Source organism: Cygnus olor, chromosome 7 (assembly GCF_009769625.2).
Source record: "Cygnus olor isolate bCygOlo1 chromosome 7, bCygOlo1.pri.v2, whole genome shotgun sequence".
In the NCBI taxonomy this organism is placed as follows: domain Eukaryota; kingdom Metazoa; phylum Chordata; class Aves; order Anseriformes; family Anatidae; genus Cygnus; species Cygnus olor.
In genome coordinates, this window is record NC_049175.1 from 10,650,002 (window position 1) to 10,666,522 (window position 16,521).

General features: G+C 54.1%; 2 protein-coding genes and 1 long non-coding RNA gene across 20 annotated transcripts in view; 1 reads left to right on the forward strand and 2 right to left on the reverse strand.

Moving 5' to 3' along the window:
• Positions 1-8,806, reverse strand: part of LOC121073045 — a 77,995-nt gene extending 69,189 nt beyond the window's left edge. For 16 of the 18 annotated variants that reach the window (XR_005821484.1, XR_005821491.1, XR_005821480.1 and 13 more), the window contains exons 1-3: positions 7,936-8,628; positions 6,081-6,234; positions 5,714-5,824 (exon numbers count right to left, since the gene is read on the reverse strand). This is a non-coding gene — a long non-coding RNA (uncharacterized LOC121073045). Of the gene's footprint in view, positions 1-5,713; positions 5,825-6,080; positions 6,235-7,935; positions 8,629-8,681 lie in introns of those variants that run through there. The other 2 variants (XR_005821490.1, XR_005821495.1) reach the window with 2 other exon arrangements.
• ADO (2-aminoethanethiol dioxygenase) lies at positions 1,759-12,209 on the forward strand. The gene is made up of 3 exons (XM_040563571.1): positions 1,759-1,763; positions 6,651-6,653; positions 8,939-12,209. Exon 3 carries the CDS (start codon positions 9,018-9,020, stop codon positions 9,768-9,770), a length of 753 nt encoding a protein of 250 aa, XP_040419505.1. The 5' UTR covers positions 1,759-1,763; positions 6,651-6,653; positions 8,939-9,017; the 3' UTR covers positions 9,771-12,209.
• A 1,904-nt stretch (positions 12,210-14,113) lies between these two features.
• Positions 14,114-15,964, reverse strand: EGR2 (early growth response 2). The gene is made up of 2 exons (XM_040564107.1): positions 15,681-15,964; positions 14,114-15,366 (listed from the first exon to the last, which is right to left on the reverse strand). Exons 1-2 carry the CDS (start codon positions 15,856-15,858, stop codon positions 14,114-14,116), a joined length of 1,431 nt encoding a protein of 476 aa, XP_040420041.1. The 5' UTR covers positions 15,859-15,964.
• Between the last annotated feature and the right edge of the window lie 557 nt (positions 15,965-16,521).

The window sequence follows — 16,521 nt, forward strand, 5'->3', positions numbered from 1 at the left end:
CATGGAAGTGGAAGAATGTCACATTTTTCAAGTGGGAGATGTTAAGATCTGTGTTTTAGCTCTCAGGTAAACCTGGAAAACAAGGTAAGGGCTTCTCCATGCATGAACCCCAAGTGACTCAACTGAAGTGAGTGTAGATGAGGTGAGAACCAGGAGAATTGGATAATCACATTCCAACTCTGTACAGACAGATTCGTAAACAGAGAAACTGGCCGCTATTTTTGAAGTGGAGAATTGTCATCTCAGTAGAGCAGCAGCATGACTCTGAATTCAACATTGTAATTCTCAGACAAAGCTAGGGTAAAAGCACATCAAACTTACAAAAACAACTCTTATCTGCTTGGAAAGGACAGGCATCAGGCTGCTTGGGCAACCTCACTTGTACCTGCTTGTATAAAGAATCAGCACCTTGACACTGTAACACACCATTTCCCTACAGTATGCGATCAGCTTCAGATCCTTCTGTTCTGCCTCAAATATCCATACGCAGACGTGACATATATACGGTTTACACACATGCTCTATCCAGCACAAAAAAAGAAATTGCCCCGCATTTAGCATTCAGTTTTAACAGTATGCATATACACGCACAAACATGGACCTTGAGAAATCAGGTATGTATGTAAAATGAGATTTTTAATACACCCTCAAATATGTCTCACCATTAATGGAATTCCTTCCCAGTGTTGCTTTTCTGCCTTCAGGCAGGAGCAGCAGGATAGAAGACACTCTGTGCTGAGCCCCCCCTAGGAGCATTAGTAGAAGCTAAGTCCAAAAGGTATGTGAATGAGGCCCTTATTACCCCTGCACACCAGGAGGAATTCACCCTAACATTCTATAATAAGGCCAAAGCTTTTAGCTTTAACTTGGGAGTCACAAGAACTACAACCTACCACAGGAAGACAGAAGAGATCAAGGGCATCCTCAAAGCCTTTGTTAGGTGAAAAAAGTAAAGTGCACGGTTACTCAACTTTTTGTGGGCTTATGGCTCTGTTTGCATCCTCATACAGTCATAAATTTTAGTGTATACATAAAAATACAAATACAGTTACAACGCTGCCTTGAGTTCCACGCAAACAGCTCTCTATAAGCAATGTCAACTCCTGGTATGTGCAAGGCCTTGCCTATACAGGACTCTTTGCAGGATTAGGACTGTAAACTATGTACATAAATGCTGGTAAAGTGTGTTTACATAATATGTAAATAGATAAAGAAAAGTACATTCACACCAACTACTGGGGAAAGAAAACAAATCATTTTTCTACTGCTAAAAGTACTGAATCACTTACCATCTGGTTTGGGAGAAAAAGGACTTGGTCCAATTCAGCTATGAAGAAAATCCTGTCTAAAAAGAGTAATCACATGCTAGATCCCCCTACGTTCAATTTCCAGTCATGTTAACATGGAGACACGAGAGAGAGTTTTGTTTTCCAGGAAGAGAAAGAAAGAAAAAAAAAAGAACCGTAAGAAAGATGTGAGGCTTGGTAGACCCTGATCCTGCAAACTCCAAACACTTAGCTATGGGGAATAGTGACAGCTATTTTTCAGGAGAAGCTACGTCTATGCATAAGTTTCTGCTGGAATGCACCCTAATTTTCTAAGAAAAATCTGACACACATTTGCTACCATGCTGTGAAATGCAAAAGTGAAATCTAGGTACTAAATATCTGAACTAATTTCCCTTTATACACTGGCAACATTTTTTTTCCCTCAGTCACATGAAGATACACAAATGCTATGGCAGCACAGAGCAGAAGTGGTATGTAACCAACAGGCATAAAGCTAAAGTGAAAACTGACTGATTAACCTAAACACACCAAAATCCTAAAAAACATTGAAAGAAATTTCCCTATCCCACTAAATACCTTACCTACTACAATTTACGACTCATCTCTTTTTCTACTGAACACTAAGGCTTTCCATGAAAAAAATATACCTATTATTTATTTAAAATAGAAAAATGTTCCTTGGCTATTCCCCAGATGTGACTTATTCTTTCCTTCTTAAATTTAGCACAATTGATTAACCCTGTAGAGATCTTCACTGGGATAGATTTGATCCTGAAATCACATAAGAAACAAAAAATTTCCCTCTCACACTGAGAAGAGACTCAAAGTAGTGTGTTACAGACCAGATGTACAAGCAAGGGCGATCAAGTTACTGTGGCTTCATGCGTTACTGCTTATCACCTGTGTGATGACCGTACCCAGTCCTCACCCTGTGATTGTGAAATAGAAGGGCTTAGCTTAAAGATAGTCTGTGCTAAAGCATTTTTGGCAGGGAGGGAAGGCTATGGTTGAGCACCAAACAGGTTACAGTGACTCAGCTGCACTGCAGTAACCCTTTAAGCCACAGAAATAGGATAACTTTAGTCCTTGCTAGTAACCGTGCCTAAAAGTTGGCCAGTGATTACCTCAGGTATCACAAGCAATGGCAGACCCACACCTAGTACCCTCCGGGACCCCAGAGTTGGTAAATTATCTACTTCAAACTCAGTCTCCAACAGCACAGAATCACACCCTGCACTAATACAAAAGTGCTTAAATAATGCACATTATCTCAAAGCAGGCAAAAGTAAACATGGCACTGCAGTAAGTGATAATGGGAGGAACAGACACGGACTGAGGAACACAAGGCTTTCCTTGCAAAGAAGCTTTCCTCGTTACTGCCGGATGACAAGACTTCAGCGTCTCTGTCCGCGGAATGGGCCTTTCCCCTGGGTCATATGAACAAAACCTTCTCTTGCCATTTGAAAGTCAGCTGCTGAGGGGAGGGCTGAAGGCCAAGGGAGCTGCTTCCAAACAGAGATGACCTTGCAAGCTTTCTCCCACCCTCCGCTCTCTGACTGAGCAACCAAACAGGACCCTCGGGATTCTCCGAAAAAGTCACAGAGAAAAAACACGAAGTGCAGTTTGGCACTGATGTAACAACAGCCGGGGGGGCCTTATGGGTCTGGCAGCCGGTGATGGTGAAAGAATTCAATGGATCTACAGGATGTGGTTTCAGAAATGGTGGAGAGGCCCTGCTCGGAGCTGTGGAACTGTACAGGGCTGGTGGCAGCGAGCACCGCGCGGTTCCTCCCTCCCCAGTGTGCCAGGAGCAGCACTCAGGTGTGACGCAGGACCCCACGCTCGCTATCTGCCACAACAGGGCGCATGCTGGTGCTCCACTTCTCTGTGAGCAATGCAACCACGCTTCACGGCCCAAACTCAAGATCAGGATCTTCCAGATAGGATAAGCCCCTCATGCTAACGAAGTGTCAGGACTACAGCCAAGTATGACTTTCATTCTGTATCAAATATCTCAGGAAAACAGATTTCAACTTTCCCAACAAGTTTAAACAGCATTTAAATTAACTTATATCAATAAAACGATACATAACCCATGCATTTTGCTGCTTTTGAATGTGTTTATGTAAAATAATTACAAAATTATTTTAATACAACCAGATATAAAAATAAGCAAGAAAGAAATGAGCAAACACACCTCATTTTTAGCTGCCTTTTCTGCCCATTTCTGTCAGTCAAAAGACTAAAAGCGATAGTCCAAATTACGGTGTTCTCTACATTTTTAGTTTAACCAATACAATATAAAATCTTAAGTGATTCCCATTTGTTTCTAATTACATTCTTCATAACCTAGTATCTATGCACCTTCTGTCAATATTTTGTTTTGAAAGTTATGCCAGTAATAAGAGCGATGATACAGCTCCTTCTGGACTCAGAATTACACCTGCAAATTGAGCTGTGGGTTTCTTTAATCTAAGTAACTATCAAAAAAAGTCTTTTTACATTCCTGCCCATTCCTGAGCACCCGGTATCATGGACACTTCAACAATATTCTTTGGATATATTTTTAAGTTTTAGACTTAGAAGTCATATTTATCCCAAGTTATATGATTAGATTATCTTTAAAGAACATTAAAGATGCATTGTGGTGGTTTTACTCGAGTGGGTAGCCGAGCTCCACCACAACTGCTCTCTCACTCCCCCCGCCTCAAAGAGGAAGGGGGAGAAAATACAACACAAAGAGCTCGAGGTTTGAGATGAGAATGATTTAATTAAAGGGAAAGGGAATGGGAAAAAAAAGAAACACAAAAAAAAACAAGGCAACGCGGAAGTGCAGAGAGAAAGGAAAAAAAAAAGTTATTCTCTACTTTCCATCAACAAGCGATGTTCGGCCACGTCCTGGGACTCAGGGCCTCAAAACGCATAACGGTTGTTTGGGAGGACAGCCCCCTTCCCCACGAGAGCCCCCCTTTTTATCGCTGAGTGTGACATCAGGTGTTATGGAATATCCCTTTGGTTGGTTTAGGTCAGCTGCCCTGGCGATGTCCCCCCCCCATCACTTGCCCACCCCCAGCCTGCTGGCTCTTGGGGGCTTGGAGGGAGTCCTGATGCTGTGCCAGCACTATGCAGCAATAGACACAACACTGGAGAGATACCAGTGCTGTTCCAGCTACGAGTGCAGAGCACAGCACTGTGTGGGCTGCTGCAGGGAAAGGTGACTCCATCCCAGACAGACCCAACACATGCATGGAACTTAGAAATGGCATACGATAACTCTTTCCACAGCCACTGGTGGATTTTCCCCCCTCTCTCTCCTTGTTGTCACGGCTGCATACAACTGGCAAAAGTATCCTGCAGCTCCACAGCTGCAGCGGGTCAGTGCCACCACACAAGCAGCTCTGGCCAGAGATGTCTTCATGCAAACTAAATGCCAACAAGAGAGCACCTGAAGGGAAAACAGTTTCTAACTACACTGGTAAATGTCTCCTTCCTCATATGCGGGATTGGTCCTAGACAGTCAGAGAGTTCAGAAGGAATAAGGCCATGACTAACTCACAGTACCCATCGCCACAATCTAACCTGGGTGTAGTCAGAGACACCAGCACAGATCTGATTTGCACCAGTGGAAACCACAAAATCAGTGGAACTAAGCTCAGAAGAGCAGGATGAGGTTCATTATCTCTGCAAATTCATGCACAGGGAGTTGTACGCTGCACAGCCTTTCCTACTCTGAGTCACTCCAACTCCTGCTCTAGGCTGTTCAGTAGCAAACTGTCAATAAAACTCGTTAATGATGTGCTTTATATAGAAGTAGTGCATTTAACTGAGAGGCTGCAACAAATGAAGAGTTGCAACAAAGGGTGAATTACATGGTTAATGGAATACAGGATATGTGTCAGTAAAGAAATGGTAAAGGTGGGTGGGAGTCTTAACGTTACATAGATCTGCTTGAAGTTTGGTATATATATGAACATAATTCCCCTTTTGATTTCAGTACAGTTATATCTAGCACTCCTCTGTGTTTCTACTGATATATAAAAATTCTCTGATGAATAATTGATAACCAACTTTCTTTTACGTAAACCATTACTGAAGAGACAGCAAATACTACAGACATGTTTGTCTTCTTTCTTTTTAGCCTTGTTCTCATCTGAATCACGTTTGGCTAGCATTGGTATCTCTCTCTTTGATTGGTGGTAGCTATAAAAATAAAGAAACACATACCTTTGCAGAACTGGTGGCATCAACAGTGCAAAAAGGATGTTCTTTGACACAGTCTTATTTTTCCTTCTATGTAAATATACCTCTGCAGAGGCAGGCAACATTATAACAGAAGATGGTTTCTGCACTGCCTGTCCAAGTTCTACACCTTGTGAAATAATGCAGCATCATGGCACAACATTAAATTACAGCTAACAACTGACCTTCGAAGTAGGCGGTCGTCATTGCTGTCCGTTCAAGACTGTTGGTTTACCCAATGATTACAGGCAATTCTAAATTCTCAAAACAAATTAAGAGGATCTGGGAAGCAACCCCTAGAAGAAAGTGAAAATGAGCTTGTGGTATTTCACAAACTTCGGGGAAAACTGTAATACATAAAAGTAACAGAGAAGCAAGAAGCTAAAAAATTGTCAGTTCCACAGAAGAGTTCAGGTAGAAAGAAGGAGAGGAACTTAGTAGTGGAGAGGGGATGGAAAGAAAATAGCTGTTAACAGTTCTCAACACACTCTGTGTGAGGGGGAAAAAAACAACAAATGCAGCAAGAGACCAAAACTGTAGCCTGACTCTGACCTCACTCATACTGGTTTTATCGCAAAATCACTGGGCTGAACTTTGGTCATTGCATCACCGACACAAAGCAGTCTCAAAGCCCAGAAAAGCCGACTACGCTGTTGTTTTTTCCTTCCCATACATTCAAGATGGTAGATGTTGGTTAAGGATATACCTGTCCAAAAAAAAAAAAAAAAAGAAAGAAAAAAAATGTCAATTTAATTGTTAGTTGGTTGGACAGCTTGCTTTTAAGTGTGTTTTTTTTTTTCTTATATATATTACTGCACTTAAAAATGTGGGTGTGATATAACATTTAACTGGAACATTAAGTGCCAAGGACATATTTTTGTCTGTATCTGTTAGAAATGGAAACCAATACAGTAGTTAAAAACATTGGGGACTGTAAGGTGATCAGTTATGCAAAACATAAAGCTCATCACCAATGTAAAATGGCACTGGGGATGTTCACATAAAGATGTTCTTAAGATCTTTTTAAATTTTAATAAACAACCTTGTACACAGGACGTGGGATTCACAGTTTACAGAGCAGTAAGTACTAAAGGGTCAAGTAATTCACCTAGTATAACCCAGCAAGTTAAGATCAGGCTGAGATCAGAACTCAGGGTGCTGTTTTTCCATGCTGGTCTTGCCTACAATGGCATGTTACAAAAGCACACAATATCCTACCAACACCAAGCGTTTCTGTTTCCACAAAACGGTTTACTTTTGTGCTGCACAGGAAAAGAACCAGTGTGTTCAAAAGTAAGCATTCTAGCAATCAGAAATAATTTATCGTTACCCTAATAACTGCCAAAAATTCCAATCCATACCTCCATACTGAAATTGACTGGCCCTGCAGAGAGGGCTCAATTAGAAGAGCAGACTAAACATGGAGACTTCCAAATCTCTTGGTTTCCGTCATAATTCCACTTGCCAATGAATGCAGCAGTGGAGAGGCTGTCGCCATCCTCAGCAGTTCACTCCCATACAGTCACACGCCACGGAAGCCCAACTCTGCCTCTCACTTCAAGATACAGATGTCTGCCCCCTTATCCCAAATATCCTGCCAGATATAGAAATATTCTCCTGATCTTCATCCTGTGCTTCCAACGCTGGCATTGGGGGGTTGAAATTATTTAAAAATACCTTTGTCTGAACATGAAACAGCTGAATATCACAATGCTTATAGATTCGGGTGGAGCTCAAAACTAGCAACTCAAATGAGCATCCTCCTCTATGAAGAGGAAGCAATTATGCCATGACCTAAATTTGCAATCTGTGCACCAAACATTTATAGAAGACACAAAGTAAGTTAGGGAAGAGGGTTTCAAATCACTGATCTATGTTTAAAGTATCATTATTTCATCTTTCGCTAGGCCATCAGAAGCCTGCATTATATGCAAGAACATTCCACATGCATCTTTCTTAAGTTTAATGCACATCTTAAGACTTTAGTTTGCCTTTAACCAAGAAAATACACTGGTTTACCTCATCTTTACATGAAATTATTGAACTTGGTGATCTGTAGCCACTGGAGTCCTACCCAAAGCGGAATCATCATTCAGCTCTTTTTCAGAGTCATAACCAGCTGGGCCCAGACTACAAGAGTACTTAAGTGCTGAACAGCTGCATAAATAACTGAACTCAAGGTGGTATAAGCCTGTATATTCTTGTGATGAGAGACTAATTTTGTTTAATAAATCCCAATATTAATGGTTTAATTTCTGACTTCAAGAATCACTGTATTTTCTGGGCATGATCTGCTACATGTAGTCATGTGAATAGTTAAGAAGGTAATACAAGCATTGCCAGCCACTGATACACAAGCAGAAAATAAAAGGTTGTGTGTAATGCCCCAGCAGAACAAATGCTGTACCCTTTTTGTACATCGGCCTGAAACTACCACACGCAGACTCCACCGTGCTGGAACTCGGTCAAAAGATCATCCGTCCTTTCTGTCACACGTGGATTCTCTGAGGATCAGCATTTGGAACTCCATGTGCTTGCTCGATGTTCATCTGTGGTTAAAGACAATTTAATTCAGATACAGCCAAACGCAAAAGCGACGATCAGAAAACACACCGCTTGCTGTTCTGGAAGACACTGAGCCGAGACTCTAGCAGGAGCGGCGCTGTCAGAAAGTTAGTTCAGATCAGATGAATTTGACAAAACGTCTTGGCTGTGACAGGCATTTGCTGGTCCAAAGCAACTATCAACACGCAACTATCAACAAAGCACAGCCCGTTATGTGGTCATGGTGCTTAACGCGTGCCACCGCGCTCCGTGCTTAATTACAGACCAGCCCCAGCTCCTCGCGGCACCTTCTCACGGCCCCACGGGGGACAACCCCCGCCACGGGGGACAGCTCTTTTTATTAACAGCCGCTTCCACGCCGCCGGCGGGCAGGGCACGGCGCCAGCCAGCGGTGCACGGAGGTGCCGGGAGCTCCCGCGGCCCTGCCCGGCCGGCCCGGGACGAGGACGAGGCCGTCGGGGCCTCTCCCCCGCAGCGGAGCCCCCCCAGCGCCCTAAGATGGCTGCCGCGGGCGGTCCCGCCGCCGGCCCTGCCCGGCCCCACCGCCCCTCGCCCCTCGACGCGCAGCCCCCAGCGGCGGCCGCTCACCTCTGCCGGGGGCCGCCGGGACTCGTAGTCCTGCTCCCCGCCCCGCCGCCCGCCGGGCCCAGCTCCGCGCCGCCGCCCGCCCCGCCGCCGGCCCCGGGCGGGTCCCCGCGGCACGCTGAGGAGCGGCGGGGGCGCGGGGCGCGGCGGGGCGGCGCGGGGCGGCGCGGCGGGAGCGGGGCGGCGCGGGCAGGACTACGAGCCCCGTGGTGCACGGCGGCGGGGGCGCGCCTGCGCGGCGGGGCGGCCGCGGGAGGAAGCGACGGGGCCCGTCTGCCGCGGCCGGGCGCGGCGGGGACGGGGACGGGGACGGGGACGGGGACGGGGACGGGCACCGCCATGCCCCGGGACAACATGGCCTCCCTGATCCAGCGGGTGGCGCGGCAGGCGCGCATCACGTTCCGCAGCCCGGCGGGGCCGGCCTTCGGGGAGAACCTGCACCGGCTGCAGCAGCTGCTGGACGAGGTGCGCGCCGAGGACTTGCACTTGGCCCCGAGGGGGCCGGCGCCGGTGGCGGGCGCGGCGGGCGCGGGGTGCCCGCGTGCCGGCGTGGTGCCGCCCGTCAGCTACATGCACATCTGCGAGACGGAGAGCTTCAGCATGGGCGTGTTCCTGCTGCGGAGCGGCGCCTGCATCCCGCTGCACGACCACCCGGGGATGAACGGCATGCTCAAGGTGCTCTACGGCACGCTGCGCATCGCCTGCATGGACGCGATGCCCGCCGCCGCCGCCGCCGCCGCCGCCGCCGCCCCCTCGCCGCCGCCCGCCGCCGCCGCCGGCCCGGGGCCGTGCCTGCGCGCCCTGCTGCGCTCCCGGCAGCACTACACGCCCGCCTCGCCGCCCTGCCTGCTGTCGCCGCACAGCGACAACCTGCACCAGATCGACGCGGTGGAGGGGCCCGCCGCCTTCCTCGACATCCTGGCGCCGCCCTACGACCCCGAGCACGGCCGGGACTGCCACTACTACCGCCTGCTGGAGGGGCCGCCGCCCGGCACCGAGCTGCCGCGGGAGGTCTGGCTGCTCGAGACGCCGCCGGCCGCCGACTTCTGGTGCGGGGGCGAGCCCTACCCGGGGCCCCGCGTCTGCCCCTGAGGCGGCCGCGCCGGCCCCCGGGACCCCCGGGGCCGTTGGGACGGTTGGGACCGTTAGGAGCGTGGGGACCGTTGGCGCCGCCCCCCGGCGCAGCGCGGGCCGGGCCCTTAGGGGACCCCGCGGCCGCCCCCCCTGCGGCCGGCCCGCGGGCACCGCGCTGAGGCCCGAGGGCGCCGAGCCCCCCGCGGGTCCCTCCCGAGTGGGTGCGGCATGGGGGGGCTGCGGGGCGAAGAGCCCCGTCGCCTCATCGCCTCACGGCCCTGCCCCGCTCACAGCGGGGGCAGGAAGGCGGCGCAGCCTATTTATTTCCCTGCGACTGATGTGAAATGATGGAAGAGTCGCGCGGTCACGTTCCTGCTCGACTGAGTGTTTGGGGAGAAATAATCCAGCGCCCCGTGTAAATAGCTGGGGCCACGCTTCAGTAAAAGGGGGACCGGACTCCGGCGGGGAGTAAATGCAATAAGAGTCCTTCTCGGAGCTGCCCCGGTATCCCCGCGGGCCTGCTGCCCACAGGTGGCGGGGCTGCTCGCTGCTCGGCTGTTGGGGACTCCAGAATGAGTTTCAGTAAGAGTTGGACTGAACTAGCCAAAAAAAAAAAAAAAAAACACAAACCAGAACAACTCTTGAGGCAGGAAATGCTCCCTGAGCACCAGTGGTTCCCGGGGTTGTGGTTAAGTGAACTCCCCTTCCTAAGGGACAATGTCAGGTTCAGAATTACTTTTTAGCAGTTTGTTTAAGTGTTATGTGTAAGATCCATCTGTTACAACTGAAATTACAGAGCATTTCTATGCATATTTTCTTCAGCCAGGAGAAGACTAGTCAGCTGCTAATTAACCTTGCTTGGAAGTTCTCATACGGCAGTGGCCGAGGGTAGCGGAAACTATGGGCATCTTTAGAAAAAACAGACTATCCACTGTTGCCTCATGGAACACGTGCTTCATGGAACACTAGAGACATTACTTTTTTGCAAATAACCTACATATCCAGCAGTATGCATACCCTAGGTTGAGATAAGATTTGACCTGATACCTTCTCTCTAAAATGTGGTCTGTGTTTTTATATGGACAAGTGAACACTTTGGGCTTTGGAAGCCTTGCGGTTTCCATCTTTATACTATTTATAAAGATTACTTTTTCATAAGGCTTTTAAATAAACATAGCGTAGAAGACACACGGTGAATTTTGCCTTGCTATGGTGTAAGCAGCCTTGAGATCCAGTTTGTCCTCGACAGGGGATGCGATCTTTCTAACAGGGGAGAAACTTTTTCTATAGGTGACATGCTCCGTTTATACTGCAGGGAATGGTCTTGTGCCTGTTTATCCTAAAGCACGCTTCGTACCACAAAGCCCAGCCGGGGCAGCCTTCACCCTCGCGGTCACGATGTGGGAATTTGAATAAAAAACCACGACTTAACCAACTTCCTAAGTGATGTACCAACCTGCTCCAGAAACTGTTCCACAACTGGCTTTCATTTTTCTTTGTGTATTTATAAAAGCAGACTTGTTTTTCCTCTGCAGTTGCTTGTATGTGTGAATTTTTAAGTGATGGCATTGGTTTTTTAACTTTTTTTGGGGGGAAGGGGAGAGGGACTGCTGAAGAATGAACATAAAATGCAGTCAGCATTATGCATGCACGTATTCTTTTGCAAGGAGAAATCGGTGGAAATTATTTCAGGCAACTTCCATTTATTCTTACAGCACTTTAAAGTGTCTGATATTTCTGCAGCTGGCTTACCTGTTTTTCCTGGAATTCCCCTGCAGCTTAGCATTAGTTAATGTGCAACAATTCTCTATCGAACGTAGTCATTAACTATAATGCAGTGTCTCAGTATGGCACAGCCTGTGTTTCTCATTCGCTCCGATGCTACTGAAGACCATCATCCCTTTTCAGAAGCCCACAAAGAAGATAGCGTGCTGCATGCAAACAGCTGTACTGGAAAAACAAACTGCGACAGACTATTTCGATTTTGGATCTTGTCTGCTCTATCCTCCCCCTTAGGTCTCTCTCTTTTTTTTTCTTTTTTTTTTTTTTAAAAAAAAAAAGTCTTTTCCATGTGTAAAATCTAGTCGAGATGTTTAATGGGTTAGGACTTTAATGCATCTTTCCATAGAGGACAGCATGGTCCCTTACACTGCAGAATGCTGTTAACAGTCATGGCAAAATCTTTTTTTTTTTTTAATAAAGGTGTTAGCATCAAAGTATTAAAGTCATAGTGCCAGGGAAAATAGCAAAGAAAACCTGAGATGCATTAAAGAAAAGCCTCTGTGTAACTTCTTGCTTACTCAGTGATTGAAACTTACTTCATATGTTCTGGATATCTGTAAGCAGAAGGTTTGAGTCTGTAACGCTGTTCCTTCTCTCTGCAAACTGATTATTGTGTTTTCACAACAGCAAAATCACTGTTATTGCTGAATTACAGAATAAATACAGGATATCTCACCACTGACCAGTCATTACTTTCCTTCACAAGTATGACAGTCTTGAACCAAATGTGGTGAAGAGCGCAACTTTCTTCTGCAGAACAGTCCAGACAGCGCGTTTGGCCTCTCTTCGAAAGGCAATGCCTAAATCTGAGTGCTCGGACCAGGTCTCCCACCGTCGCCCCGCAGACAAATCCACGCGGTGTTGCGAAGCTAGTTGTTCCGGAGAGCAAAGGCACGGGTTCAGCACCGCCAGTACCATCCCACGACGCACGGTTTGCTTGCCGTAGCCGGTTGCTGGCGGATTCCTTTCTCATCTCGCGTCCGAGCTGGGTGTTTTGCTGCCGACCGGGGCTTAGCCTCGCAGCACGGCTGCCGTCGGTCGGTCGGAGCCTCGCACCGTGCGCGGGGCAGCCGGGAGCCTGCGGGGAGGGAGTTGCTGCGGCCGCGGCCCGGCTGCGCCCAGCCGGGGGCCCGGCATCCCCGGCCGACTCCCGGTACCACGGCCCGCTGGTGCCGGTGCCCACCGAGGAGGCCGCGTCTCCCGCAGGGAGCTGGCCCCGCTCCTTAGCTCCTCCGGGCCGCGCCGTGCCCGGCCCCCTTCGCTTCAGCCTCTGCCACGCTCCAGGAGCCAGCGCCGGCTCCGGGGGCTTCGGGCAGAGCAGGAGGGCGCCGCCGGGCCGGGGCTGGGGGCGGCCGGGACGTCGGTGCCGAGCCCCGGGCGGGCCAGCACCTTCAACGAGAACTTACAGAAAGGTTAACGAGCAAACAGGGAAAAAAAGGCAAGACGAAAACGCGCACGAAACGCGGCCGGGCCGCTGCCCGAGGAAAAGCCCGGCCCCGCGGGGGCGAGCAACGCCGCCCCCGGCCCCGCCGCGCAGCCCCGCGCCGCCGGGAGCCGCCGCTCCCTCGGGGAGCCCGCCCCGGGCTGGTGGCAGCCGCGGAACAAAACAGAGAGTGAGTCAAAAAAACCCACCCCGCTCCCCGGTTAATATTAGCCCGGCTCGCGTCTCGCAGGGAAATCCCCGCGGCCGGCAGCGCTTGTTTGCGCGCCGGGGCCGGAGCCTCCGCTTTTCCGAGAGGAGGCGGAGCGCACGGCAGCGCCCCGACGGCCCCGCAGCCCCACAGCATCGCAGCCCCACAACATCGCAGCCCCGCAGCCCCCCGGCAGCCCCGGTCCGCAGGGGTCCGGCGGGACCCGGGCACCGGGGAGCTACGGAAAGAAAGGTGTCAAGTTAGCATAATTAAGAGATTTATTTGTCTTCTCTTAGAAACGTTGTAAGCACCGACCCTCCTGTCGAAAAGTTTATTTACAGAGCGGCCGGGGAGAGCCCCCCTCTCCCGCGAGCTCCCGTTAGTGGTTGTGCATCACTCGTGTTAGCTGCCGCGCTCCGCAGCCCGGACGCCGGGCGGCGGCTCCAGCGCGAGTATTTACATCCCGTGCGGAGTCCTACTACAAACGGAACACTTTTAAGTCACCGAAAAGAAAAAAAAAAAAACAAAAACAAACCAGTGCGTACAAAAATATAGTCTCTAAAAAAAAAAAAAATCCCAATATTAATAGGCAGAAATGTACAGCCATACTAAAACCAGGGAGGGAAAACTTTCCGGTCTCAGCGTCGCCGCTGTCGTCGGAGCGGCTCGGTAAGGCACCCCGCCGCATGCAGCCGGGGGACCGGGCTCTACACCACACAAGGCACCAAGGACACCTCACCACGACGGCACTGCATGCATCCATCCTCCCGCCGCAGCCCCTATGTACACCCCCCGGCCCGGCCCGGCCCGACGCGGCCCGGCTCGGCTCGGCCCGGCCCGGGGAGCCCCCCGCGGCGCCGCCGGGTGCTCGTCGCGTCCCGCCGGGCCCCGCGCCCCGCCGCGCTGGGCGGCGGCGGCTCCGCGCTGGCTCCTGCGCGCCCCGCGCCCTCAGGGCGTCCGCGTCCGCGCCGCGCAGGGGGCCAGGGCGGCCCCGCTCCCACCGCCGGGCTGCGGACACCCGGCCCCGGCCCCGGCCCCGGCGGCTCCCGCTCCCTTGCGCTCCTTCTGGCGCAGGTGGATCTTGGTGTGCCGCTTCCTCTCGTCGGAGCGGGCGAACTTCCTGCCGCAGAAGTCGCAGGCGAAGGGCTTCTCGCCGGTGTGCGTGCGGATGTGGGTGGTGAGGTGGTCGCTGCGGCTGAAGTTGCGCATGCAGATGCGGCACTGGAAGGGCTTGTGGCCCGTGTGGATGCGGATGTGGCGGGTGAGCTCGTCGGAGCGGGAGAAGCGGCGGTCGCAGCCCTCTGCGGGGCAGGGGTAGGGCCGCTCGTGCACCGGCGTCTTGCTGGGCCGGTTGGGGTACTTGCGGGGCCGCAGGATGGGCCGCAGCGGCAGGTGGTGCGGGCTGTAGGCGCCGCCGGGCAGCCGGGCGCCCTCCGCTCCCCCGCCGGGGCCGGGGCCGCCGCCGCCGGGGCCGGGGGCGCCGCCGGGGGCGCTGCCGGGGGCGGCGCCCGCCGGGGGCGCCCCCATGGTGAAGTTGCGGATGGTGGAGAGCGGCGTGAGGGGCGGCGGGACGCGGAGCGAGTCGAGTGGGCAGGGGAAGGGCTTGCGGTCGGGGCCGGCGTGCAGCTCCCGCTGGCACTGGGGCGGCGGGAAGAAGCCGCCGTACTCGGGGATCATGGTGAAGAGCCCGCCGTCGGCCGCCGCCGCCTTCGGGGAGGGGTAGGAGGGCGGCGGGGGGAACGGCAGCGCCCCGCCGCCGGCGGCGGGCAGGAAGGCCGAGGAGGGGTCCTGCGGGTACAGCTCGCCGCAGCCCGAGTAGGGCGGCGGCGGCGGCGAGTAGAGGTGCTCCAGGTCGGCCGGCTGGCCCTGCGCCATGGTGCAGCCCAGGGCCCCGGCCAGCGGGTTGGGGGAGGCGGAGGCGGCGGAGGCGGCGGTGGCCGAGGAGGAGGCGGAGGAGGCGGCGGAGGAGGCGGAGGAGGCGGCGGAGGAGGGCGCGCTGACCCCCTGCAGGATGCCCGCGCTCACGATGTTGATGATGCCCTCGGGGTAGCAGCCGGCGCCGGGGTACTGCGGGTCGATGGAGAATTTGCCCATGTAGGTGAAGGTCTGGTTACGGGAGGCCGGGGCGCCGGGCGCGAAGCCGCCGCCGTAGGGCAGGTCCAGGGCCCTCTTGTCGCCCATGTCCACGTTGATCATGCCGTCTAGGGGGGCAAGGCGCCGGTCAGCCCCGCGCCCCGCCGCCCGCCCCGGCCGCCGGCCGGGCGGGCTAGGGGCTGCGGGGCTGCGGCGCGCACATGTCGCGCTCCGGCTGCGGGGGCTGCGCCCCGCCGGCCCCGACTTCGCCCCCGAGCCGGGCGCGGAGGCGGCGCGGTCGCGAGGGGCGCCGGGCGAGCCCCGGGGGGCCGCGGCCGCCGGCCCGGTCCGGCCCCCGCCCGCCGCCGACGCCTCCCCGGGCTCCCGGGGCCCGCCGCTCCCCTCGGGCGGCCCGGCCCGCACCTGCGCGGGCCCCGCTTACCTGCAGCCACCCCGCTCATCTGGTCGAACGGCCCCGCCAGGTCGGCATTGGGGAAGATCGCGACCGAAGTTGGCAGCGCGGCGGAGATGTCATCCGCGGGGTAAATGCCCTCGGGGAGCTGGTGCACGAACCCGCCGAGGGTCACCGGGATCTTGTCCGCCGCCTTGGCGGTCATCATGGGGGCGGCGGGCGGCGCGGGGAGCGGCGCTCCCGGCCGGCGGCGGGCGCTCGGGGCGGGGACGGGGGGCGCCGGGGGCCGGGACTCTCCCCTGCCTCCCGCTACCGGCGCGGGGGAACGGCGCGGAGCCGGCGCGGAGCGGGCATGTGCGGGCGGGCGGGCGGCCGCCCCGTCGCGGCGCGGCGGTGCCCCGGGAGAGCCGCGCTCCCGCCGCCGCTCGCGCTGGAGGACAAGTCTGGCGGTAACTATTTATGGGGGCCCCCTCAATGCCCGGGACGTCACTGCCCATATAAGGACTGGGGAACGGGGCCCGGCGGTCACGTGGGCCCCCGCGTGCGGCCCCGCCACCCCGCGCCCGCCCCGGCCCCGCCGCGCCCCGCGCGCCCCGCGGGGGCGGCCCCGGCCCCGGCCCCGCTCGGCCCCGCTCGGCCCCCCGGGGGCCGCCGCCAGCGCCCCGCCGCCCGCCGCCGCCCGGGGGGGGATTCCGGTGGCGGGGCCCTTGGCCTAAAAAGGCGAGGATCCGGCCCCGCCCCGCCTGCCCTAAAAAGGCCTCGTTCCGGTGCGCCCGGGGCTCGGAAAGCCGCGGAGGGAGGGCCCGGGGCCGCCCCGCCGGACCCCGCTCACTTTCTCGGCAGCCCGCGACCGCAGCTCGCTCGTGGCTTT